The 24,611-nt window shown below is 49.9% G+C and overlaps 11 protein-coding genes across 11 annotated transcripts; 7 read left to right on the top strand and 4 right to left on the bottom strand.

The window, feature by feature from the left end:
* Window positions 1–718: 718 nt before the first annotated feature.
* On the bottom strand, window positions 719–2,625 carry N7481_012511 (uncharacterized protein; the record flags this gene model as incomplete). The annotated part of the gene is given in 4 exon segments (XM_057271730.1): window positions 719–1,571; window positions 1,624–1,713; window positions 1,778–1,984; window positions 1,997–2,625. 4 exon segments carry the CDS (start codon window positions 2,623–2,625, stop codon window positions 719–721), a joined length of 1,779 nt encoding a protein of 592 aa, XP_057115918.1.
* Window positions 2,626–3,784: 1,159 nt separating this feature from the next.
* On the bottom strand, window positions 3,785–5,221 carry N7481_012510 (uncharacterized protein; the record flags this gene model as incomplete). Its single annotated transcript, XM_057271729.1, has 1 exon — window positions 3,785–5,221. One exon carries the CDS (start codon window positions 5,219–5,221, stop codon window positions 3,785–3,787), a length of 1,437 nt encoding a protein of 478 aa, XP_057115917.1.
* Window positions 5,222–7,871: 2,650 nt separating this feature from the next.
* N7481_012509 (amidohydrolase family protein) lies at window positions 7,872–8,567 on the top strand (the record flags this gene model as incomplete). The annotated part of the gene is made up of 1 exon (XM_057271728.1): window positions 7,872–8,567. The coding sequence occupies one exon, from the start codon at window positions 7,872–7,874 to the stop codon at window positions 8,565–8,567; it is 696 nt and encodes a 231-aa protein (XP_057115916.1).
* A 960-nt stretch (window positions 8,568–9,527) lies between these two features.
* N7481_012508 (uncharacterized protein) lies at window positions 9,528–10,173 on the top strand (the record flags this gene model as incomplete). The annotated part of the gene is made up of 2 exons (XM_057271727.1): window positions 9,528–9,664; window positions 9,717–10,173. The coding sequence occupies 2 exons, from the start codon at window positions 9,528–9,530 to the stop codon at window positions 10,171–10,173; spliced, it is 594 nt and encodes a 197-aa protein (XP_057115915.1).
* A 349-nt stretch (window positions 10,174–10,522) lies between these two features.
* Window positions 10,523–11,050, top strand: N7481_012507 (gamma-glutamylcyclotransferase family protein; the record flags this gene model as incomplete). The annotated part of the gene is made up of 1 exon (XM_057271726.1): window positions 10,523–11,050. One exon carries the CDS (start codon window positions 10,523–10,525, stop codon window positions 11,048–11,050), a length of 528 nt encoding a protein of 175 aa, XP_057115914.1.
* A 606-nt stretch (window positions 11,051–11,656) lies between these two features.
* N7481_012506 (uncharacterized protein) lies at window positions 11,657–12,270 on the top strand (the record flags this gene model as incomplete). Its single annotated transcript, XM_057271725.1, has 2 exons — window positions 11,657–11,772; window positions 11,838–12,270. The coding sequence occupies 2 exons, from the start codon at window positions 11,657–11,659 to the stop codon at window positions 12,268–12,270; spliced, it is 549 nt and encodes a 182-aa protein (XP_057115913.1).
* A 1,360-nt stretch (window positions 12,271–13,630) lies between these two features.
* N7481_012505 (uncharacterized protein) lies at window positions 13,631–14,074 on the top strand (the record flags this gene model as incomplete). The annotated part of the gene is made up of 2 exons (XM_057271724.1): window positions 13,631–13,948; window positions 14,024–14,074. 2 exons carry the CDS (start codon window positions 13,631–13,633, stop codon window positions 14,072–14,074), a joined length of 369 nt encoding a protein of 122 aa, XP_057115912.1.
* A 222-nt stretch (window positions 14,075–14,296) lies between these two features.
* Window positions 14,297–15,190, bottom strand: N7481_012504 (oxygenase MpaB family protein; the record flags this gene model as incomplete). Its single annotated transcript, XM_057271723.1, has 1 exon — window positions 14,297–15,190. The coding sequence occupies one exon, from the start codon at window positions 15,188–15,190 to the stop codon at window positions 14,297–14,299; it is 894 nt and encodes a 297-aa protein (XP_057115911.1).
* A 750-nt stretch (window positions 15,191–15,940) lies between these two features.
* Window positions 15,941–17,482, top strand: N7481_012503 (DUF3712 domain-containing protein; the record flags this gene model as incomplete). Its single annotated transcript, XM_057271722.1, has 3 exons — window positions 15,941–16,197; window positions 16,307–16,731; window positions 16,797–17,482. 3 exons carry the CDS (start codon window positions 15,941–15,943, stop codon window positions 17,480–17,482), a joined length of 1,368 nt encoding a protein of 455 aa, XP_057115910.1.
* Window positions 17,483–18,645: 1,163 nt separating this feature from the next.
* Window positions 18,646–20,646, bottom strand: fbx15 (F-box domain protein; the record flags this gene model as incomplete). Its single annotated transcript, XM_057271721.1, has 2 exons — window positions 18,646–20,385; window positions 20,494–20,646. 2 exons carry the CDS (start codon window positions 20,644–20,646, stop codon window positions 18,646–18,648), a joined length of 1,893 nt encoding a protein of 630 aa, XP_057115909.1.
* An 858-nt stretch (window positions 20,647–21,504) lies between these two features.
* N7481_012501 (caspase family protein) lies at window positions 21,505–23,563 on the top strand (the record flags this gene model as incomplete). The annotated part of the gene is made up of 6 exons (XM_057271720.1): window positions 21,505–21,517; window positions 21,585–21,653; window positions 21,725–22,323; window positions 22,381–23,195; window positions 23,307–23,476; window positions 23,538–23,563. 6 exons carry the CDS (start codon window positions 21,505–21,507, stop codon window positions 23,561–23,563), a joined length of 1,692 nt encoding a protein of 563 aa, XP_057115908.1.
* Between the last annotated feature and the right edge of the window lie 1,048 nt (window positions 23,564–24,611).

Genomic DNA, 24,611 nt, shown 5'->3' with positions numbered 1-24,611 from the left:
GTTTGCTTCGTACTTTTTGATCGTGCTGGGGAATTATATCTATGGTGTGGTCGTCAAGGTTTTGTGGACGATTCCGATATGGACCCCTGGGCCAACTACGACCCCGTCGATGATTCAACCATATTTTTACATCTTAGGCTACACAATTGGGCAGCGTGATCACTATAATATAATGCGGGGGTTTAATTAACACGCGAATAGGACAGACTAGCGCTGAGTCGATAAGGAGTTGAAGAGAAAGTGAGTCGAACATGAGATAAGAGTGAGTGTGAGCAGGATGAGGCGGGTGATGTAGGTCGCGACTGAATTAGCCAACAGATTCTCCGAAACATGAACAAAAACCACATTGCTCAGTGATTAAATAACGCTTCTTCGATTACGTATCGTTCTAAAAGAAGTAATGATTCCTGGCGCGGTCTGAGCAAAACGATTTGTTTGGAGCACGATCAACAAAGATGTCCCACAAGTCGTGCCCTTAAGTCTAATCGAGACCCCTACGTGCCATACCGATAAACCATTCATCATAGAAAAGAAAGAGCAGAATGGTAGAGGAAGCAGGTTCGCTTGAAAGCCACTGACTGGGAGAAAAAAACCGTGATCTCTCCTAGGGGGCGCACTGCCAGCTTTAGTTTTTCTTCTGTCCGAACCTCTCTTTAATAAATCTTCATATTTAAAGACCGAGAACCAAATATTGTTGTTTTGCCAGAATACAGCATCATTACTTAGAATAAGTTGACAAGTTGCTGGAAGAATCAGAATCAATAAACTTGGGCCAGGTATTTGTGAACACAAGGTTCTTGACAGACCTCTCGGCTTTGTCGAAAGCAGAGGCTGTGAAATCCAGAGGAACGATAACAGAATGTGGAAGACGGGGCTCGATATGCATAATGCTCTGGCTCTGTTGAGGATAGGCATCCAGACACAGAGCGTGGGTGTCTTCTTCCAAGGTTATTACAGTAGAAAACTTTTTTCTATGTGTAGGGACCATGTAAGATTCGGGGAGATTCCTGTAAGTGCGTATTCCAGCTCCCCCTGGCACAGATTGGCCGATTAGCTGGACAGCTTCACCAAAAATTTCCGTTAGATCCGAGTAAATCCGAGATTCAATGTTGATGGGAAATTTCGCGATGGTGAGATCGACGCAGGCTGCATATATCTCAACCGCGATCTTGAAGAAATGAAGTCGGTGGTGTAGAGGATCGCGGTTCCAATCATATACCGGCTTCGATTCATTGATCTCCACCCAGGCAGCCTTCCAGTCGCGCACATAATTCAGGAAGATGATATTCTCTCCGCTGAATTCCTTGGCCGCGGCAAATCGTAGAAGCGCGCTCGAGTCGTCTTCTAAGCACCTTTCCAGGGCTTTTCGGGAATACACTTCAGGCAGGCGGCTGACTTCACTTTGACTTCGCGGTGTTTCTGAATCCAATTCGTCCGCGTCATCTGCCTTCTTTTCATTCCATGCTTGGAGTTTCCCGAGGATACGATTCCTTTGCCTCCTGGAGACGACAAGCTCATAACACGGAAGGAAGATAGTCACAGCCTCCATTGTCATAATACCGGGAGCAAACCTGCGAGAGTTATTAATTTACTTGCTTGTATTTGATGGAGAGCTTTCATTACCAGAGAGCCGGCACCCAGTATCTGTTTATAGTTGCCCAGGTTTGGGTTGGCGAATACAGGGCGGTAAGCCACATGGGCGAACCAGGTAAACTGTAGATCTGTTAGTATCGGTGCTTGGTGGCGGAGATGTCGAGGAATGTGGTAAATTTCTCACGCAGCGATGACGCAGCAAGTGATCTGAAGCCGCCAGTGGTGTATGTCATAGATGTTGCGAATTTTCCACAGAACGTATGGCGAAAATATCCAAGACCAGAAGAATTGCCAGAGAATCGAAGGAATCCTTGAATTTTCATGGTCAGACAAAGTCGACCACATTATCATCCGGCAGGCAATCTTACCATTCAGGACCTCGCCGACATTCCTCAGAACTTACATGTTCAGAGAATGTGCCGAAGGTTTGAAATTTTCGAGAGGTGAGGAAAATAGAGAGCGACAGAAATAGCTAGAGACGAGAGATAAATAAGTATGGCAAATATCAACAGCAGTAAGGGCGTAGGATGCACTGACTTGAACCACCATCCCAGCCACAATACCCAATTCCGTTCGCTGGACGAGATTCAATTGTCTCCATTGAGACAGGTAGCGACGAGGAGATTTTGTACAGTCAATGAAGTGGGGTCTGTACGGCTGCTGCGCGGTGAGGAGCAGCTTCTCCTGGATGCCAAAGACGCTCAGGAGCTGTATGCTGTTTGCTTGGAAAAGAGCGATTCCCAGAGGCAGATAGATGCTCATGACCCAATATTCTGCAGCACAGGGGTACTTTTCACCCATCGAATATGCGACCATGCACAAAATCCAGTAGACATGTAGACATGACACCGCACCCAGGGAGAGAAGCAGGTTGCGAATGCGAATGCATTGCTCGTGGCGATTGACAATTAGAAAGGCGGAGCCGAGGAGCAGGGAAAACGTCCAAATGATGGCCACAGATGCATAGAATTTGGCTAAATTGTCGAAGGTAGGCGCGTCGCGGTTGTTTTCCCCAGGGCGAGTGGACGCCATTGTGGAGGGATTTTGAGACCAAAAAATGCCATCCAGAAGAAACTGGAGGCTTAATTTTATGGGTCTGGTTCAGTGAAGGAGTGACAGGGTTGACGAGACGAGGTCCAACGCTTGGTCGAACGTGAAAGGGTTAGCGGAGATATTAACGAGTCACGAGTATTATCCCCAGAACTCACCCCCCCCTCCCCCGCTCCCCCAATCAGTCGACGCAAAAGCGCCACAAAGAGAACAATTCAGTTAAATTTTGTCTTCCACAACGCCCAGGCACAAAAAAACCAAGGCTTTGTTCAAGGTTTCCACCTTCCTCAGCGTAAACTCTGTTGTCTGGCCAAGTGCCCAGGGGCGGCTGCCAGGGAAGGTTCGCTAGTGCTGGCGCGGGCGTCCTCCGTCCCGTCCGCCCCGTGTTAGTGTGTTTCATCAGGATTGCAAGACGCCAAGCAGGACTAGTCTAGAACTTCGTGGAGATATCGAGGGTGAAGCTTTGGAATTGGGGACTCCGCAACGCACTGCTGCCGCAATAATGGCCCATGACGCCCACCTACCTACGAGTTGTGTGTGTAGAAGTATTGACGAACCGAGTGCAACACTGTGAGTCCAACGGACAGGTTTATTCATCGTCCGTCAATTCCTCCCGTCTGTACGGAGTACTCCGCATGGCATGGTTATCGCGTATATTCGAACATCGCGTTGTAACACGCTATAGCGTCCCCCCAAGATCACTCCACGGATCCTGGGAAAGGGAAAACACGCCAGTGGGGTCACTTGTACGTATTGCCCAAGGTTTGATACACAGCAATGTCATCTGTCCCGATTGGTGGAATCGGATAAGCCAAGTCGGGTACGGATCCACGCGGGCCGTCAACTTTCCATAAAAAAGAAAAGTTTAGACGAACTAAAAAAATTTGGGAATAGTGGGACGCACTTGGGGAAGTCAGGGAAACAAGTGGGCAAATGGTGACCAATAAAATCAGATCACAAAGGTATGTCTCGCTCATCCCAAGTGCAGTTCCTTGCTGTCGCGGTGGCGCCCCTGGTGCTTTTGTATCGGGGCGTTGGAAATCGGCGGCACAGCAAGAATGTGGAAGCTCGTTGACAAGTGGTCTCAACAGTTGATTCTGGAAGGATCGTGTACTCGTAATTTCATTCTCTGACTCTAACTTTAAGAGTCGAAGATCGGTCCAAAGGCAGGAACTCCACTTTCCTTGAGCTCAAAAACTACCTTTCTCGTGAGCCGCGGGTTGCTGATCACACACACAGCCTCCGCATCAAATTCCCGTACGAGTTCTTGGACAATTGGGACCATATCCACTCTTCCACTGTTACCGGTATCAATGAGAAGAGGGTCGGCGTCCAGCTGGTGCACTAGGCTGAGAACGTCACGGCCGTACGTCCTGTTCGGATTCCGCGTCTGCCAGAGGACTCGCAGTTGCGGTCGATTCTTCTCGCTCAAAAACGAAAGACATGGCCCTATACCAGATCCCGTGGCAACCACCACCACCCTACGGAAAACCCGCATCACGTGGATAAAGCCGTACATAAGCACTCCGCGCTTCCACATATGCGTCGGTTGCTGATTGATACACCGCGTTGTCCAATCGCCTGCTCTGGATACTATGCAAGAAAAGCTCTTGCCATCGGGATCGGGGAAAGTTGCAAAGCTGTGCCAATCCTTGAGCGGATGCTTAGAGAGTGCTATTACTTTGCCGAATGCCGTAGATGTGTGATCGAGGTGGAGTCGGATAGCATGCGGTGAGAGATACTCGGGTTGGACCTTCACCCAGCGGAGAAGTAGCCAGGGATGGACGATGGACGCGATGATGACCAGAACGAACCAAAATGCTGGGAGCTCGATCAGGTATTGTCCAAGGGACACGCCTTGCGCATGTCGGGCTTGGTCTGACATGACCAGCAGGAGAGTCAGGAAAAGAGCCACCGCCAACCATGCGGAGAATCTATGTATGAGTTCGAAATAGTCGTGTCTTTTCGCCCGGAAGGTGGGGTGTGCAACCACAATTATGACGACGAGAACGACAAGCAAAACATAGGATAGGGCAATCACGGGGATAGAAATCGTCACTGAGTTTCGATTAACCCAATATTCCCATGATATAAGAGCCACGAGGCCGGTATACCATAAGAAGGCAGCCACACCGCATCCGCTGTGAACTCCACCATAGTGATATGCTTCTGCAGCCCTTTTGCGCAGCGCGAGAGGAGCTGACTGCGAGATGCGGCAGAAGCTGAGAAAGATGGCATTCACCACTAGCGGGTGTCGCGCAAGACCGCAGACTAGCAAATTGATGGCCGCTGCGTTGACGAATGCAAGGAGCTTCTCTCGACTCTCCACCATAATAATAATGAATGCGATCGCATTGGCGCAATAAACCAGCGAAAACAAACGGCGGTAGATGGTGAGAATGAGATATCGTATTGAGGCAATACTCAGTCGTGGGTCACGTTGAGCCTCGATATCCGCATTAGCAGAAAACCTCTTCCAATTCCAGGTGCTGTCTTTGCTAAAATATGTATCGACTGATGTTGCAAAACTCGGCTTGCTTGAATGTGCGAGGGGAGGTCTTTGGGGCGAAGACACCATCCTGTGTATCGTGTCGCAAATAAGGGCAGCGGAGATATGGAAAATGGATTTTATATAAAGGGTAAGGTGCAGGGACCAGCGAACTTAGAAATTAATAGCTCTAAAGAGAGCAGGAAGCTTTCTCATGGGTTCAATGGGAGGCCGACATGTTTGTCACCCAACAACCCTGGTTTATTGTGGTAAGATAACCACATTAGACGATGTGGAGATTTACGGGTCACCCTAGCCGCTTCGGTTTTGCCGCGCATGTGGTGGGATGAAGCCAGTCTCTGTCCAAAGTATTCCCACTAGATCCTTCGTTCGGGGATCGGCGGAACTCCGTCAAGTGAGAAATCGAGCCCCGAGTAGTTCAAGGACCATCTGTCCAATCGCAGAATATCCTAATGCACTAGCACTGAGGGGGCCAATTGAGACGGCTGAATGAAGAACTACTGTACGCATGAGACCACTGTGTTTAGAGCGTCTCCACTGGGGCTAGGTTTGCCATGTCATAACACGGGTGTTCCGAAGTGACCCGGTTTACCATACAGAGACATAATTATGAAGGAGTGTACGGACGCTGGATCAGCTGGATTGATCGCAGGGGGAGTGATATGTGCACATATTTTAAGAGACAGATATGCACATTTCACTCCCCTGATCGCAGTGAGACTCTTGTAACCCCGTACCCCCAAGCAAGGTGTTTGAACGACGCACCAGGTACCCCTAAACAACGCCACTGTACCATAAAGCAGAACTAGTCTTTTTGTATTCAAATTACCTGATTTCTATGGAAAAGTAGAACAGGGGAAGCGAAAGTCCCTTATATTGGTACTTTTGACCAAATCCAGCACCAAGATTACTCAGGGGTCTCTGATCTTTAGTGATTATTGACCGATTCAACGAGATGCTTTCAGATCATGAACTTCTAAAGCATGATATAAAACCGAGAGATCAGTATGTCTGTAGCATAATTAGCAGTATGGTATGGGCATCATTTAGCCTTTCCTCCTCATACCATGGCGATGACGATACCTTCGCACCATAGCCAAAACCTGCTGAGATCGCTTAGCTATACCACTGTGCCCTTCATCGCGCATTTAGCCTATTGCCCAGTATATTCCACTGTGTATCGGAAGTCAACCATCTGAATCTGATAAGCCTTACCTACGACCTTGGGCAGATAATAAGTTCAATTTTGGCGCAATATCGTCTGTAACCCAACCTGAATTGGAAATAATTGGATTTGGGGCCTCTGCTCAGGTCTACGGAGTTAATGACAACATAGCTCTCAAGACTGAGTCAGTTAAGAACGAGCAGAAAGCACTCGAGTTCATCGCGGAGTGAGGAGCGGCAGAATTCGAGACCGTGTAGCACGCCAACTTGAAGTCTTTCAAGATGGAGCGATAAAGAACGAGCAAAGATTACTACTAGTTCCTCAGTTCCTCTAATTTGAAGAGCAAGCAGTCAGATGGAGGCGCCTCTGGATCTAAGGGGAAAAGGAAGAAAAGCAAACGTGGTGGAAAGCTAGCAGGGAATTCAGGTTTTAGGAAACTATAATTAAACTATATTATTACTATTTCCTTAAACTGCTTGGATGGTATAGTTTTTGAGTTTTGAGGTACAACCCTGATTCCAAGGTTTATTACAAATAGTCTGTAGTAGGTTACTTATACGGATAAGGGTATTAACGTGCTACCCGCAACCCGCAATATAGTACAGATTGCGGAGGGGATTTCTACACTAACCGCGGGTATTTCATAGTCTACTTAGTAGGATATAATTCAGTGAAACTAATTCTTTAGCTAGAGATATAACCTTCAGGGAATGGGATCCTTATGTATAAAATAGGTTTAATACGCATTCTTTTCTTTTTAGGGCAATATCTCACTGGTCATTACCTTTTTGTCGATATTATTAATATCAACGAAGAGATAGTCACTTTGTCTAATCTTCATACTAATCTCTACTAAAATGGTGGCCAAGTGGGGGATCAATAGCAGGAGCAAGGTAAATATGGACTGGGGAGTAAGAGCAAAAACTCCCCATTGTCGCTTAAGCACATTAGAGTACCTCATCTATTCTTTCCCTGTCAACAATCACAATATGGCTTTTGCATGTCAGATTCAGCCCTTCGGGTAAAGGGCTGAAGGGGTGCCCGATAGGGCGGCGAGCCGCCTAGGACAAACTCATAGACGCTAGATGGCCCATCGACATACACAACATTTGTTGTATCTTTTATTTTTGCATTCTGTTCTTTTTTGTCATTTTTGTTTCTGATCGACAGATTTCAAGTCAAATTCGGATATACTGCGCCCTTATTCAGTGTTTCATCCGGATATCCATCCTCAGGGTAGTTAAAGCATTCGGACTCAGTCGTTGACAAGCGCCGAGGCTTACCAGAAAGCTTCACCGTGACAACATGTGGAGTGGTAACGAATGTCATTCCATGCTAAGCTTCGGGATTACTTGACCGGCGAATAATTACTCGGTCTATGACGTCCAAATTACTGAAAACGCTCGGCGTTTAGAGATGTGGAGCCCAGAACCACCTAAGTTGCTTGTAATATTTGTGAATTTATCCTAACAAGCATATATAGACCTAGATACCCGGCTGAACGCAAAAAGCCCCTCGATATGAAATCCACTAGAACAACTCTACCTTAAAACCATGGCATCAGATTCTAGTCCAGGCGTGGAGACTATCAACACCCCCGGCCCGGGCACTCACTATCTCCGCTCGGAACTCAAAGACTTGAACATCATCGGAGTCGAGGAACATGTTGTTTTCCCTCACTTGACAGCCCGAATCCCCGACACGGGCCTGGCGGAGCATGCGAAACACATCTTCAGCCAACTTGTCGGCCACGAGGCCATGCAGTATGCGCGTGGTCGTTCCACCGAAACCGGAGCCCAGCGACTTCAGGACATGAACGAAGGCGGGATAGCAATGCAGATACTCAGCCTAGCTGGGACCGTCAATTGCATGCAAATGGAGCCGGAACCTGGACTTTCTCTGGCGCAGGACATAAATAACGAGTTGAAAAAGGCCTCCGATGCAAACCCCGACCGATTCAAAGCTCTTGCAGATCTACCTTTTCATGCGCCAAAGTTCGCAATTGATGAGCTTCCCCGCTGCGTGCAACATTTAGGCTTTGTTGGAGCCATTATGGCTGGCTCGGTCGGTTGCACTGGCAAGTTCCTCGACGATCCTGAATTCGACGATCTTTTATCGGAATTCGAAACACTCGACGTGCCTCTTTATCTTCATCCTGGAATTGCCCCACCTGCGGTCATTGATAATACACGTTCCCGGAAAGCCCAAATTATCAGCGACGTTGGCGGGGATGGGGTGGGGCTGGCATAATGAAGTTGCTATCCACGTTCTCCGGCTCGCTGTATCTGGGACTTTGGACCGACATCCCAAGCTGAAGGTCGTGGTCGGGCATCAGGGTGAGATGTTGCCGATGATGATACAACGTTTTGACGTCATGTTCGATGAGAATATTTTCTCATTAAAGAGGAGCGTTGGGGGGGGGGCTTTGCGCAGTCAAGTTTGGGGAACGATTTCCGGACTATTTTCGTTGCCGCCTACCCAGATCGCGATTCAAACCTGGGGAGTTGATCGAATCCTCTTTGCCAATGATTATCCTTACATTAATTCTCAGAGAGTTCCGGAATCCATTCGAGCGTTGGGGGATATGGTTGGGCCCTCGGACATTCGTAAGATCTGCCAGACAAATGCTGAAGAGCTATTCAAGTTTCGGGCATAAGGTGGAATGCAAGACAATTCATGCTTTCTTTTCTAATTTTTGCATCATTTATCTCGTCATGTAAAATATTCAACTTAAATAAAGTAACTAAAATACAGTGATTAATCAACGTTATTGCGATCTCTTGAAGCTTGGACATCTGATAAAGGCTTGATAGTCACTCAGCGAAGATCGTCTGTGAAATGTTGCATCAGTACAAAATATTATCTAGATGGATTTCTTCTATTTTGAGTAAATATTTTAGTGTTGGACATACTAGCAAATATTATTGCAAAGAAATAATGCCGTTTTATTTGATGCACAATCCCCACGTTCATTCGTTGTAAGTTGTACGGGTCGGATTTGGTATTGCCATATTTCCGGTTAACTCGGATGGGCCGAGTGGATTCAAATACACCGAACATTTTAGGAAGTCGGTACAGTAAATGTCCGATTTGCCCGACAGTCCCCGGAGGGACCAATAATGTTGGAGATTTGTTATATTGGTAGCCCTACCCCAAAAGCCACACCAAAGAACCACATTTACGTTCATCAACAAGAAAATGACTTCCACCATGGAAAAGCTTGCCACAGAGCAACAAATCAAGTCGCTTCTCATCCGTGAGCGATACTATCGCGACACCTGCCAGTGGGAGAAATTGCGTGGCAGTTATCACCCAGACGCTTCCCAGACACATATTGAAATCTCATGGTGAGAGTCTAATGACCATTTCCAAGCCACGTATGTGCCTAATACGCAACAGGTTCCAAGGCGATATTGATGGATTTGTGGCCGGCTCGGAGGGTATGACGACAGGTGGAACGGGTGCAATTCATACGATCTGTCCCGTGGAAGTACATGTAAATGGAAACAAGGCTATGTCGGAGTCAACAGGGTCCATATCCATTCGGTTCAGCTTCAACGGGGTGGAGTATGACTGTGTGTCCTTGACTCGCTTTATCTCCCGTTTGGAATATGTTGATTCGGAGTGGAAGTTGTTGACTCTGGAGGCAATTTATGATCGAGACTATATCACCCCAACGGTTCCAGTCTCAGCCCCTGTGGAAATTCCTTTGCTGAAAGAGGGCAGAGCCAGTTATAAGTGTATTTCATGGCTTCTCTCGCAGAAGGGCTTCAAGATCAAACAGGATCTCCCCGGTGTTGATGATCCTGCTAGTTGTAACAAATTGATGGAGGAAAGCCTGAATTATTTGCACTGAGCTAAGTATGCATGATATTCATAGCAGAAAATTAAGTCAACATATTTCCAAGGTTTCAGACTAACTTGAAATTTTGGGATTTTCCCGTAGCACACCCTATTCCGCCCTATTCAAATACGAGAAAGGCCTACAGCTTAGAAAGTAACGTTTCCAATAGACATTATACAAGTTACTGGCTGAATTTACAGTTGTGAAAGGGTCGCTCATGGAAGCGAAGTTTGAGGCCGGCTGGTTATTCCCATGGTACGGCCCGCTCAAATCGTTTCGACCTGCGGTGCCTATGTGACTCATCTTACGTTTCACTGAAGTCATCTACACAATCCGCGATATATCGACCCTGTTTCTAAAGATGGGCAAATTCCCGAGCCATGATGACTCGGAAAATGCACCGAGTCAAAACCTAACATGTTCTCGCGAGTCTACCGAGGATATTATGATGTCTACAGACTACTTCGAAAGAGAACACGTCTTCTTGTACGGGACATTAATGGACCCCGAGACACTTTATCGTGTCTTAGAATTATCGAATCGACCTCCTGTTTTGCGACATGCTAGAGTTGTCAGATATGAAACTAAACTTTGGGGTCCAAACTCTGCCCTTGTTAATGGAAAACCGCTTGTTCCAGTCTATGGCATGATGTGTGGAATCAGATCGCGAATCCACTTTGATCGACTCATCGCCTATGAGACAGATCAATACCAGCTTCGACCTTGCCAAATCGAACTCTTTAACGACAATGATCATGTGAAGAAAAACGTGGATGGTGTCACTTTCATATGGAATGGAGAACAAGATGAACTACGGGAAGGGAAATTTGACTTGAAACAATGGAAAAGGGAGAAAATTCTACGAGATATAGAGATGAAATCGGAATGACGACAAAAGTTTTCATTGAGCCTTCCAGCTTATGGTGAATCTCTCCGCAAATTTGGAAGCAGTTGGCAGATCGTCGTAAACTTTCTTTCTCGCGTGAAATCTAATCGGGATCTATCTGGATCTACAGCAGATCAACAAGCTAGTAGCATGGAAGAAGTCAAAACGACAACGCGCGCTATCCCAAATAAATACCCGATTGATGGAAGGTCTAGCAGCAAAGAAAAGTCAAACCTCGAAGGGTGACGTGCATCGTCAAATTCCTTGTTGTACTGGCGCCGTTACTTCCCCGCCTGAGCATCTGATCCGGCCCAGCTCCGAGGTCCGCTATTTTCTGACGGGTCTAGACGTCGTCAGCAACAGTCCAATCGGCCTTACCCAAGATCAGATGCCCGAATACCACTGGACAATGGTTTCGTCGAAGCGAGCTGCACCAAGGAAACCGGGCAGCGTTGGAGATCGACGGCCAAGAGGGGTCAAGCATTGAATATATGCTGCTGACCCCAGAGTTTACCCACTGGCACCAGAATAGTCTGTCCACTGCCAATTTTTCTATCTCGAGACTCAGAATATACTACGTCTTCCAATTTGAAGGTAGTATCCGCTACAATGAAACTCACGACAGCGCTTCTCTGCCTCGCAGCAACGGCCTGGGGCGCTGAACCCCAAAGACGAGATGCCACAACGGAAAACGGCTACAATGTTGCTTCTTTATCGAGCCAACTGTGAGACCTCAAATTCATCCACTACATGAAACTAATGAAGTTTTGCTTATTGCCTTTCCTTCCAGCGAGCACCTCACCGCAAACGCAACCAGCGGCGCAAATTTCGCCAACATCTCCCCGCCTCCCAAATCGCTCATCGGCGAGATCATCTCAGCTGTCCCGATGACAGTCTTGTGGGAATTAATCGATCAAGAATCCCGCCGTTCGCTGGCTAGTGAGTTCAGCGCCGGTACGACCCCAGCTTGGTACAGCAGTCTGCCTTCCGACGTGAAGAGTTACATGTCCGTCGTGCGATCGCAAGTCAAGGCGGGGGTTCTTACACAGACGCCCACTCCTACGGCCACGGGGACAGCGACAGGCTCGCAGACCGGGACGGGTATGGCGACGGCGACGGCGACGGGATCGAGTTCGACTTCGAGTGGATTGGCGGCGCAGCCTACTGCAATCACGGCGGTGGTCGGGGCGCTGGGTGTTCTCGGCTTGGCCCTAGCACTGTAGCTACAAAGTAGTGCGATGCAGTGCAGTGCAGTAGCGCGGTGGGGCCAGCACGAATTCACATTTGAGGCTTTTGGTTCTCAGTTTTCCTGCTTGAGAAAGTACTCTTTACCACAGACTTGATTTCCGGGCAGTTTTAGTTTCAGTTTCAGTTTTAGTGCAGCTGGAAAATGAGATAGTGATGATGATAGTTGCAAATAGACGATGCGATGAGACATGACATCAAGACTTGGATACTCCGTAGCTATGCCTCCCGAGGTCTCCCAACTTCAAAAAATGCCCTGAAGCGTGGTTCATGTTCATGTTCCTGTTCCACGGGCCCTGCATTTGTGGCGCTCCACTTCCCCTCATTTTTCAGCCTCGGTTTGAGTCTACTCGAAGTTGTACGAAATACGGCCCCGGATTCTGCTCGACGGAGTGTACTCATTCACCGAATCTCATGCCATTCAATTCCTTTGACAACCGAATAGATTAAATGCGGGATCTATCATCTTGATCGTGATAGTATCAGGAATTCTCAGCTCCACCCTAATACAACCATTGACCAAATCTGCACTCACTACGAAGATCGCTACTCAAGACGACCCGAGCTCCGGTGTCACATGGGGCTGGTCGGTCCGAGGGGATCCCTCATGAACCACTCAGGACGCCCAACGCCACTGACTTTCCCCACTTCATCATTGAAAGTGGCCCTGGAGAGCCGATCTTGTCCCCTTTCGACGCTATCTGGGGTGAGACCGTGGGATGCGGGGATCGGCTCTCGCCTTCCAGGAATTTTCTCTCCGCCGGGATTAGGTAGGTCATAGAGAGAGACATCACATACTCCGTACCGTATTCTCGCCTCGTCTCTCCTCTCCTCTCCTCCTAATCTCACTCTCACATGGAAGAGCTCATCACGGAAACTTACCTTACTAGCAATGATCGACCTCGGCGAGACATTGGGTTTCCGCGATCGTGCATCGCCCACGCCAATCCTGTGATGCGGCCCATCGCATTGGGCGGAGCCTCGGGGCTTTTTTTCGATTTTTGAGCCTGTCAATGGGTGGATTCCGCCATTTCGGTTGGCTCTTTGCTGGATCGCTAACGTCTCACGGATCTGATCTCGCCCCGAGCGTTGGCGTTGTAGTAGCTGGAGGTTCCAAGGTCTAGATGCCGCGGGGTGGCTTGTCTTAGTTCAAAGTCTTCCCTCGTGTAGTGCTTCTGATGCTCCAACTCGCTTATATGGGCGGGGGGGAAGGGCAGAGTGCAGTAGCTAGTAGGCTTGCTTCTTTTTTTATTTTTATTTTTGTATATCATCAAATCCATTCTCTTCTCTTCTTCCTGTCCTCGCTGTGCAAGTGCAACTTTGTCATCACCCTTCACCATGCGTCTCACCACTTTCCTCCTCCCTCTCGCCGCTGCTCCACTGGCCATCGGAGCTCCAGAGCCCAATCCTGTTGCTCCTCGCGCACCCGCCTCCACCGGCGGTCTTCTCTCGGAGTTGCCAGGCATTCTAGATGGTGTGCAAGATTTGCTGAGCAAGGATACCATCAACAACCTCGAGATCATCGTTAGCGGTGCTGCCAAGCTGCTTGCATCCGACAATATCGATGTCCTGCAGGATATTCTGACCAACGCCCACGCCCTTCTCACAAAGGAGTTTGTGGATAACACAACGACTTTGATCGGCGATGCTACTCCGGTGGGTGCCCATCTACGTAATGCTGATCATTATGTCCGGAGTCCGTACTGACGAATGTTTTTTTTTCTTTTCTAGCTTGTGGAGGATGTGTCGAAACTGCTGGGTGGAGTGCTGGGAACACTATAGAGCATGAGATGAATTTTCTACTACTAGTAGCCTAGTACCTATCATGATGGCAAACGAATTCAACGAGGGATAAATATATGCAATTTCCTTATAACAAAAGAAAACCCTCATCCACGTGTCAAGGCACAGAGCGTATCTCATAGCATAGCATGGGTATATACAAAAAAACATTATAGTAGATCGACCGCAACAAGAAGTATCTTAAATCACCCTTCCCTCTCCTCAAACAACATTCAACTTATCGCGCAGCTTATCCTGATAATACCGCAGCGGATATCCACGCCATTTATTCGGCATAGCCGGGTAAACAGCGACAGAGAACCCCATCCAAGTCCGGTAGAGGGTACGAGTGCTGGCGGTAGACTTAAGACCATAAGAATCTCGCAGATTGGGCGGGAGCATCTCGATAGTGACGGCGCGAAGGAACGGCTTCATATTCTGCACCCACTTAGGCATATCGGTAGACTCGCGCAGGTCCTTCGCAAATTGCGCGGCATCAGTGGAGACAGTCAACTTGCCAACTTGATCATCCCAATACGACCAGAAAGTCTGGCGAGTCTCGGGCCAAGTGCCCGCAGGCACGCCCATGCAGTTCATCAGCAGGCCAAACTCGCTATAGGCTCGCTGGGCAGTCTGGTAGTCGACTCTGCCGTAGACGCGCTGGTAGAAATCGGTCGCGGTGGCGTAGAGGGTTGCTGCCATCCATTTCTGCAGTGCTGGGTGGTGGGCGAAGCGGTTGTTGCGACCGCCACCGAGACCGGGGGCTTCTTCGCGTTGGAGCATGTCCAGGAGTGTTTTGCGCTCATCGCGCGTGCCGAAGACAAAGGTGGAGATGTAGCCCAGATGGGCTTGTAGAGCGTCGAGGAGCTCCGTGGCGAGTGTTTTCGAGTTGCTGTTGTCGATTTCAACTTCGCGGATGGCGGGTAGTGCTGCTTGGAGTAGCAGAGCAGCGCCAGATCCGGCAAAGAGGATGCCCTCTTGGAGCATTTGAGGGAGAATTTCTAGCTGCTCTAGGGCATGCAGACGACCAGAGCCGCTAGCGACGGGGACATCGTGGTCGTGGGAGACATCGGGCTTTTCATCCAAGGGGGATGGGGGAGAGGAAGTGGACGACATAGTGGATGAGATAGATGGGATGGGAAGAAGAACAAGTGAGGATGAAATGATCAAAATAGCCAAATCCAGAGAATCCTCAAAGAGACACCAACCCTTCAGTCCGGGGAAGAAAAGCTTGGGATTAAATCCAGACTGAAGGTTGTCCCCCCGCAAATCCACTGTGCATCATCCACCTTTCCTCCACTTCCAACAACCAAAAAACTCTCTCGGATTTGTGACCTACATGGATCACCGACCCATGTGAACCGCCCCTATTTCATCGCATGTCAGCCGCGGTTCGTAGGAGATCGCCATCTCCTGCGCTGATCCTTGCTCTGCTCGTGCGCCACCAGCTCCAGTCCAGCTCGTGGATCTTGGCCAAGAAGAGCAACGTTGCTCCGAACGAACCCCACTGTCCCACTCCGCCCAGGGGCTTTTATTTTTTTTTTGGTTCTCTTTCCCCGATATTTCGGCTGGAGCTCGTCATGGAATATCCTATCCTATCCTCTGTGGATGTGGGCTTATTTCGCTTGCCCGATCATTCGGTAGCAGTTGCAAGCGAGAACCAAATGGCCACATCCTCCCCGGACTGATAATTTCCCCCGGATGCAAAAGACTTGACCCCATCCTCCCCCGAGAAAATACTAATATAGTCGCGGGAGGTCCCGGTCCCCATCCTCTCTTGTCTTGGTCTTCCTTTCCCCGTTGCGTGGTCGCGTTTACTTCGTACACCCCTTCTCTCCTCCCCCGTCTTCCCTCCTCAATTCCATCATGGGCAAGACTGAAGATGATCGGCCAGCTTATTTGAGCGCCGATGACGCCAAATATTCCCTCGGTGTTCATCGAGGACCCTTGCCCCCCGCAGGTCTGGATGATACCGCCAAACTTGAGCAGGTCGAGTCCGCTGGTGGCTTGTCGCTGGCCACCACACGCACGCGCAAAGAGCGTCTGTCACGCCATTGGAAGCGATTCTGGTGCTGTTATCTTATTGGAAATGTGATCTTCCTCGCCATTTTCCTGCCAGTCTTGTAAGTTATACTCCAAGTTATATAAGCGGGTCTATGAGGTGGTTCTACCATATTAGACGCGTCAATTGCGCTTTCTACTCTTCGTGATCACAATCACTGACCATCCCAGCTTCCTCGTCGCGATCCCCGCCATCTCTCAACTTGTCGTCAACAAGTCCGACCTCGTGCTGGTCAAGGCGTCCGTCTTGAACCCACAGCCGGATTCGATCCAGTTGACTCTGCAATCGGCGCTGAATTTGAAAATCGCCTTGCCGGTTCGCATTGATCCTATTACCTTGGATCTTTTCGTGCGCGACGACGGCGCCGATAAGCCATGGGCCAATGTCACTATTCCAAGCATGACTGTCAAGGGCAACACCACCTTGGGCGTGGAGGATGTGTACCGTCCGCTCATCAACCAGGATACTTGGGTGGACTACGTTCACTCTGTTGTGTTTAACAAGGAATCGACCCTGTCTCTAAAGGGCACGACCAATTCCTATCTGGGAGTGTTGAAGTCGAAAGTCACCATGGACAAGGACGTGACTTCGCCGAGTAAGCCTATACAGACACCGCTTACTCAACTTTAATTGGCCAATCCACTAACCTCATTTGCATAGCCCTTGATTCATTCAAAGAGTTCGCACTTACTGACAGCCAGCTGATTATCCCAGCCGAAGCCGATGGCACTAACCTAAAAGGAAGCGCCTCGCTTCCCAACCCATCAGTGCTGACCCTCGACATCGGCACCCTGGTCCTAGACATCTACAGCGATGACCTCCTCCTTGGCAACGCCACCCTAGAAGACGTCACCCTGCGCCCAGGAGCCAACAAATTCCCCGTCAGAGCCCAACTCGACCTAACAACCGCCATCACCCACCTGAAAGAGCTACTAGCGGACCAAGGCGCATCCCTTTTGTCAAACGGAAGTCTCTCCCTAAAGACCGTCACGCGCACAGTAACCTGGAAAGGCACCCGAGTCCCCTACTACACGAAAGTGATGTCCGAACTCCCGCTCATGGCGAACGTGCCTCTCCTCGATACGTTGAAAAACACCATCCATGGCCTAACCGGCAGCAACGGCAAACTGAACCTGACCGGAATTTTGAATGCCAATTCTAGCAGTGGTACTGGCTTGCTATCGTCCTTGAAAGAAGAGTTCGAGGATAATAAGAAGGAGAAGCGCGATCTTTTGGCAGAGGCGTTGAAGGAGAATCTTCACGTTCGTAATCTGTTCGGCGATGAACATCCCGTTAAGCGGGATTTAATGATCGATACAATGGCCGGATTGTATATGAAGGCGTAGGCGAATGCGATGCGATGCGATGTGATGCTAACGCCAACGGAACGGTCGTACCCCTTACTTTAATACCGGGACGTACATGACGCCGACACGACACTATTGTGATTGCGACACTTGATTCTGATTCTGATTTTGATTTTCGATTCCCCGGGTGGTGGTTCTTTTGTTTGTTTGTTTTGAAACTTCCTTCTTCTTCACGGATGATGGACATGGAGTTACGGATTTCTTTTTTTCTTGTATATTTGTTCATACAGGGCCTGGCCTGGCATCGCCTCGCCAAACTGACTCGACGGATAGAACCTAGACCACGACTTCGCTGTCGTGTAGATTAAAGGTTGGGTCGGTTTACTAGAAACTATATCTAGAATAATACATAAACTTTACGATAGAAATGATTCTTGCGCGGGTCTGAAATTCTTCTACTAGAGTAGTAGTACATTTAGATTTACCCAGAAGAACTAGTAGTAGAAAACCCCGCCGGGGCCGTTGATCAAATTCAAGTTCGATTTAAGCTTAAGCTCAAAGGACGGCACTAGTGTCCGAGTCTGTTTCATCTTATGCAGGGGCTTGCTCACTCTCGCTCCACTGTCGTGCCCGGACCAGGGTCAACCGTTGTGATACCTCATATGGGCATTGTATGGCCGGATGGCTACTGACGGCTCTTTCGGTTTCAGTTGCGCCGGGTTTAGTTTGCTCTGGTTGGTATTGAAATTGTTTGAGCTACTAGCCCTTACTCGAAGTATTACTAGTACACCCCTGTACGGTATATGTATATCATATTCAAATACGCCGGGCGGCTCGTCACTCCGATGGTCGCCCGAATTGAAACTTGAGTGCCCAGGTGAAATTCGGAGATTCTATCCGATTAGACTGCAGTCCAATCGTTGATGCGACGAATTCAGAGGCAAGTATGCGCCAAGAATGGACTTTTTTCACGCTTGACATGGCGACTTCTGATTTGCCAATTCCTTCAAGGCTATACTACTATATGCATACCTATGTAAAGTACAGAGATGGGGAAAAAATTACTAGTACTTCTAAAAGGAAGATATTTTTGGAGTATGTAGTATGTATTGATTTGAGGAGTTATAGTTAGGCTAGATGTAGCCAGGTGGTTGTGTAGGTTTATAGGTTACCAGTATTACTATGCAATGCACGTTCTACGCTCATCGCAGCCAATATCCACGACCAATAGCCTGGTAAAGAGGTCTTGCCTCACGTATAAGCGAGCCACTAGAAGAAGGCCCAGGGGCAGGGATATCGACTGGAAAGATGTCGCCCACAACCGGCGTCTTCAACGAGCGCAGGGTAGGAAGGTTAGGAAATCGGATCTTAGGATCAAAACTGATCAGAATCAAAGCCTGGTTACCAAGTGGTAGACCCGGAGAAGAGATTGAATATAGAAGAGAGCGCTCATCGGAAATAGCATGTACGGTTCCAGCGCGTGTGTCGGGGCAAAGAAGGTGGGTGAGTTCACTCGGTGAATCCTCCGCTGGCCAAAGGTGGACGCCACGACAGGAAAATTGTTCCTCTGACCCCTCGACTGGTCGGCCGTCTGCTTCGGTCTGGGTGTGCTTGAATAAGAGGCCGGTTCCTTCTTCGTCGACGGGACACTTTCGTTTGCGTGAGACTGTTCGTAGTCGAATCCGATCGCGGGATCGAAGTCCGTCTGCCTCCGGGGCGGGATCGTTGACCAGATCTATGAATGTTGCCGCGGAGAGGTGATAACTGCGGTACTTGGTGCGCGCGGCGATAAATTCTTGTCGGTTGTTTTGGTCATGCGTGTGCTCGTATTCGGCGTGGTAGTTGCGGCGCAGCCGCTTTTCAGGTCGCTGGTCAAAGGTTTGGCCATGCGTATCGTGATCTGAGATATCTTTGAGATTGTCATTCTCGTTCTCGTTCTCGTCTTCGTCTTCATCTTCGTTATCATTCACCCATGGTGAACGTCTCAATTCTGCCTCAGCTGCCTCTTCCGGCGTGGGGAGAGGTTGGATATAGGTTGTCCGGTGATTCTCGCTCTTGCCGTGACGCCATTCCCGGCGACATTCGATAATGACTGGATTGCCGGTCTCCTCATGGGTGCGGATAGACAAGTCTGTCCACATCTCGTTGATAGGACCCTCACGGTGTTCACGGCGCCATACACGATCATTCCACTTCTGACCCTTTTGTCGGGGAGCGTGACAGAACCAATGGTAGAAAGAAGAGAAGCGCTCATCATCATTTGACGCGACTTGTGTCGAGACGGCGTATAGGTGCTCCTTGTACATCTCGAAGCACAACGTCTGGCCTAGATCGCCATCGACTACACGGTCCAATGGGAATTCAATTGTCTCCTGTGTAGCAAAATCCACACCACAGACCGACCAGACGCCATCAGAGTTAGCGGCAGAGGCGGTAAAACAGCCATACCACATATACGAGCGACTATTTCGCACGAAGATGGGCACATTGGACGGCACAACCGCCTGGAGAAGTAAGCGTCTCCGCCTGGAAAGACCGGGACGGCTTTCCATGTCAATGGCTAGTAAGCCATCTCCTAAAGCATCATCATTAATCACACGTAAGACGACGATACCGTCATGATAGTGGATAAGTTTGACCCGCTCGGCGGCATCTCTGTCCATCGGGCTGGATTCCAAGCGACGAAGGACATCGTGGAGATTAAGGACACGTTCACGCTGGGCGACACGATGGACGTCCAGGAGGCGAATTTCCTGCCCGACCCGATAACAAAGCACGCCCTGTTGATAAAGAAAATCGGAGCCATAGGCCAAGACAGAAACGGAGTAAGGGGTGGCCGTGGCGACCGCCTCGTTGATGTCAAAGCGATGGGAGACAGCCTTACGATAACCAGCCTGGGCCTGCAAGGCTATGGAGCCTTCCTTGCTATGTCGTAGGACATTCTGCCGATCATAGTTAGCTTTTGGCCAAGCCATGCCTCGTTTTGGCCCCCTTTCGGTGGAAGGAAAGGTAACGAGGGGAGAGGGTGAGGCTTAGCCCGGTTGGCTTACCTCGACGGTTTTCCTCGCGATGAGCTCGCTTTGCATGGAATCATGGATGATACGATTGGTACGGCTGAGATGAATACAATCACGGTCGTCCAGCGAGGTTGCGATTTGGTAGAATACATCGAAAGGGAGGTTATCCAGCCGCGGTGGCGGCATGGTGGGAGAGAGGGGGGGCGCAGTATTAACAGCGCATAATGGGGGGAGGCGGTGCAAGTATCACGGAGAGGAAGGGTAGAGGAGAGGGAATAGAATAGAATAATATGGAAGGGTGGGATTGAAGAGTAGAAAGAAGGAGTGGAGGGTGACTTTAACTGGGGGAGAAGAAGGGGAGGTGTAGAAGAGCCGCACACCGTAAGAACGGAGTAGTCTTCCCTTTCCTCTTGAGCCTCACGCCCTTCCCACTTCCCACTTCCCACTTTTACACTTTACACACACAGCCCCCCCTTGCCATCACTGCACTGCGTACACGATGTCCCTATTATCGGAAGTCACGCCATCTATGCTATCAGTGGATCCCCTCGTATACTCCAGAAGGCTAAAATGAGGCTCTTTTGCATCTGTTGGGCCCCCTCCAGTGCTTCCTTGAAGCCTGACTGGACTGGCTATAGCATCCATCCCCCGGCTGACCGTCGCTTTGACATTTCGAATTCGATCGGCGCAAAAATTCGGATTCCACAGATCTGAAATCTCACCTATCAAAAAATCACTCAACTCGAAACTGTTGAGCCGCATCGGTGACCGTGACTGTGAGGGTGACGCTTACACTAGGGATACTCCTAGTGTAGCGTCACCCTGTTTCGGAGTACGTTGAGGCTCTGCCCCCGCCGATCGCCGCTGCAGAACCTGAAGAACCTGAAGAGTCTCTCATTCCTGATTTATCATTATCAGATGCATCATGGTTAATCATTGCCTCATCCCGTTTCCCTTCTTCCTCGTTCTCTTCCCCGATCTCGGCCCCCCCGCATATGGTCTCGGCTGACGTGGTACACACTCACACTGACACACTCTCACACAATGACTGACTCGAGTTGCCCCTCAGACAAGACAAGACTAACCCGAATGGAGTTCCCTAACTGAAACCTAACTGTTTCCAGTCTACTCCGACTCCGCTCTCGTTAACAGTGTTGCCTGCAGCCCTACGGGATCCTCGGCGCATTTCCACGGTTCGCCTTCAGGGCGTCGCGGCTTTCCAGATTACCACACTTGGCTTTATTGACATTGTCATTGGAATTAGCTTGCTCGTTGCAATACCACTCTCTTTCTCTCTTTCTTTTCTCCCCTTCTCTCCTATCATATCCTCCAAACTCCCCCGGTCTACCGCCCACAACACTGGACGCCTCCCCCTTCAAAAACCGATCTGCACTGACCCACCTCAGCCAGCCCCCCCAGGCTTCGAGAAAATTCATTTTCTTCCTCGATTCTTCTATCACGAAAGAACTTCACATCTTTAAGACAATTACTTCCATCCTAGGATCTCTCTCATGTGGTATCAAGGGCAAGGACCGCCTCCCCCAGGCCCTCCGCCGCCTTGGGGTTATCAACAGCCTCCTCCTTCGCAATGGTCCCCGCATCCCCCGCCTCAGCCCTACGGTGGTGGTGGTCCGTACCAAGGACATCAGCGTCCTCATTCTTACTCTAACCCGCCTCCCCCTGCCCCAGGGGCCTATCCTCCAGGGCCATACGCTCATCACACCCCGTCCCCTCAGCCCTATGGACACAGTCCCTCACCACAGCCCCCTCAGCCTTATGGTCACGCTCCCTCACCGCAGCCTCCTCGGCCCTATGGACACCAATCCTATCCATCACAGCCTCATCTTGCTGTACACCAACCTGGTAGAGACCACTCCCTTTGTTCATCTCCCCCGCCTGGAAGAACTCTCGTCTGATTAGCTACTCCCAGGTGCGCCCCGCGCGAACTCGCCGAATTTGCCGCCTCCGCCGCCGCAGACCCTGCAGCATTTCGGTCACGGGGCACCATCCAACTACCAGTTCCAGTACTCCGCATGTACCGGTCGTCGCCGGGCGCTACTGATCGGCATTAACTACTTCGGGCAGCCAAACGCGCTCAAGGGCTGCATCAACGATGTCAGCAACATGTCGACGTTCCTGCACCAGCGCTTTGGCTACCGCCGAGAAGATATGGTCATCCTCACCGACGACCAGAAGAATCCGATGAGTCTCCCGACCAAGGCAAACATCCTGCGGGCCATGCAGTGGCTCGTTCGCGACGCCCAGCCCCACGACTCTCTCTTCATTCACTTCTCCGGCCACGGTGGCCGCACTCCCGACTTGGATGGCGACGAGGACGATGGCTTCGATGACGTGATCTACCCACTTGACTACCGTACCACGGGGCACATTGTTGACGATGATATGCACGCCATCATGGTGCGACCGCTGCGTCCAGGTGTGCGTCTCACGGCGATCTTCGACTCATGCCATTCCGGTACGGCTCTGGACCTGCCATATGTTTATTCGACCCAGGGTATCCTGAAGGAGCCCAACCTGGCCAAGGAAGCTGCCCAGGATCTATTCAGCGTCATCGGCTCATATGGACAAGGTGATCTATCCAGTGTTGCGTCCACAGCGATCAACTTCTTCAAAAAGGCGGCGAATGGAGGACAGGCGCGCGAACGTACACTTCAAACCAAGACTTCACCCGCCGACGTAGTGATGTTTTCCGGGTCCAAGGATACGCAGACTTCGTAAGTAATCCTGTTGACTAAAGATATATTTAGTGCATTGTACATTGTACATGATGTACTGTACATCATGTACGTGCCAGTGGCTGAGTCAGAGTGACTGACCAATGACAGGGCGGATACCTTCCAAGACGGCCAGGCGCGAGGCGCCTTGAGCTGGGCATTCATTAAATCGCTAAAGCAGTTGCCGCAGCAGAATTATTTGCAGCTGCTTAATACGATCCGGGCGGAGCTAGAGGGCAAATATACGCAAAAGCCGCAGCTGAGCTGCAGCCATCCCCTTGGTAAGTTCAAGTTGATGAACTGCCGTGCAACCGACGGGACTCGGGCTGACAGATCCGGCAGATACAAACCTGCGCTTTGTGATGTGAGATCTTCAAGTTCTCTACGGACTCGGTATCATTCCAGCATTAGCATTAGCATTAGCATTAGGCCCAGCGCCAGCGCCAGTGCCAGCATTATCACCTTCCAGCATCATTGTAGTTTAGAAACGAGCGCCAACGAGCAACGATTCACGTTCCATTTCATTCCTCTCCTCCCATCGCGGGGATATCCACCTGTAATACCCGTAACACGCGATCCACCTCCTCCTCGGCCTGTGTGCAGCAAAGCAAGACTCTGGTTTGTCAGGCGCCCGGCCCCATCCCATCTTCCCCACCACAAACACTGGGACTGGCAGACTGGAAGTTCAGCGCTCGGAGGATCCCAAGACATCGGCATTGAAAGGCCAAGAGGGGGGGGCTAACCCCCCTGGTGATCCTATTGTACCTACCCGTGATCCGAGTCCGTACTTCGTCCATACGAGGAATTGGGAAGAGGACAACATCTGGGCCGTTCAATCTCCCACGCGCGAGTTTAAACCCCACTCAACCTCAACCCTTAACTCAAATTTGCTAGCTAGAGTGTGGCTTTGCTTTGCTTTGCCGGTGAAAACGGAGACCGCATTGTCCCACGCTAGTTGAGTGGAAGAGTGGAAAAAAAATATCGCGCGATCCCATTTCCCCCCCTGAGCCACGGATCGGGCCAATCAGCGGGTAACGGCAGAAGATCTCCAGTGGGAACGGTGGATGCTGTTCTCTTTTTTTTTTTCGTGTTGGCGGGGATAGTCCCACGGTTTTCTTCGGGGAGCTGAGAGCTGAGGCGAAAGGAACGGGAGAGAAAATGGAAAGGAGAGAAAAAATGGAGTGGTGGGTGGGGGAGATGGAATTGGATGGGATGGGATGGGGCCGGGAGAGAAGAAACCACGCCATGGATGAGATGAAGCGCGCGTACTCTGTGTCAGATTTAAGACATTTATAGAGTGGTGTGCGGAGTATAGTGCTAGTCTTATGGGTAGAGGATTGAGTTAGGGAGATGGTGAAGAGAAGATTTGATAGTCAATCTAGGGATATACTCGTACTACTAGTAGTATACTAGAGG

Source organism: Penicillium waksmanii, assembly GCF_028829765.1.
Source record: "Penicillium waksmanii strain IBT 27052 chromosome Unknown utg000010l:1.0-3698451.0:1.0-3701458.0, whole genome shotgun sequence".
Lineage (NCBI taxonomy): Eukaryota > Fungi > Ascomycota > Eurotiomycetes > Eurotiales > Aspergillaceae > Penicillium > Penicillium waksmanii.
This window is presented reverse-complemented; position numbering and strand designations above follow the sequence as displayed.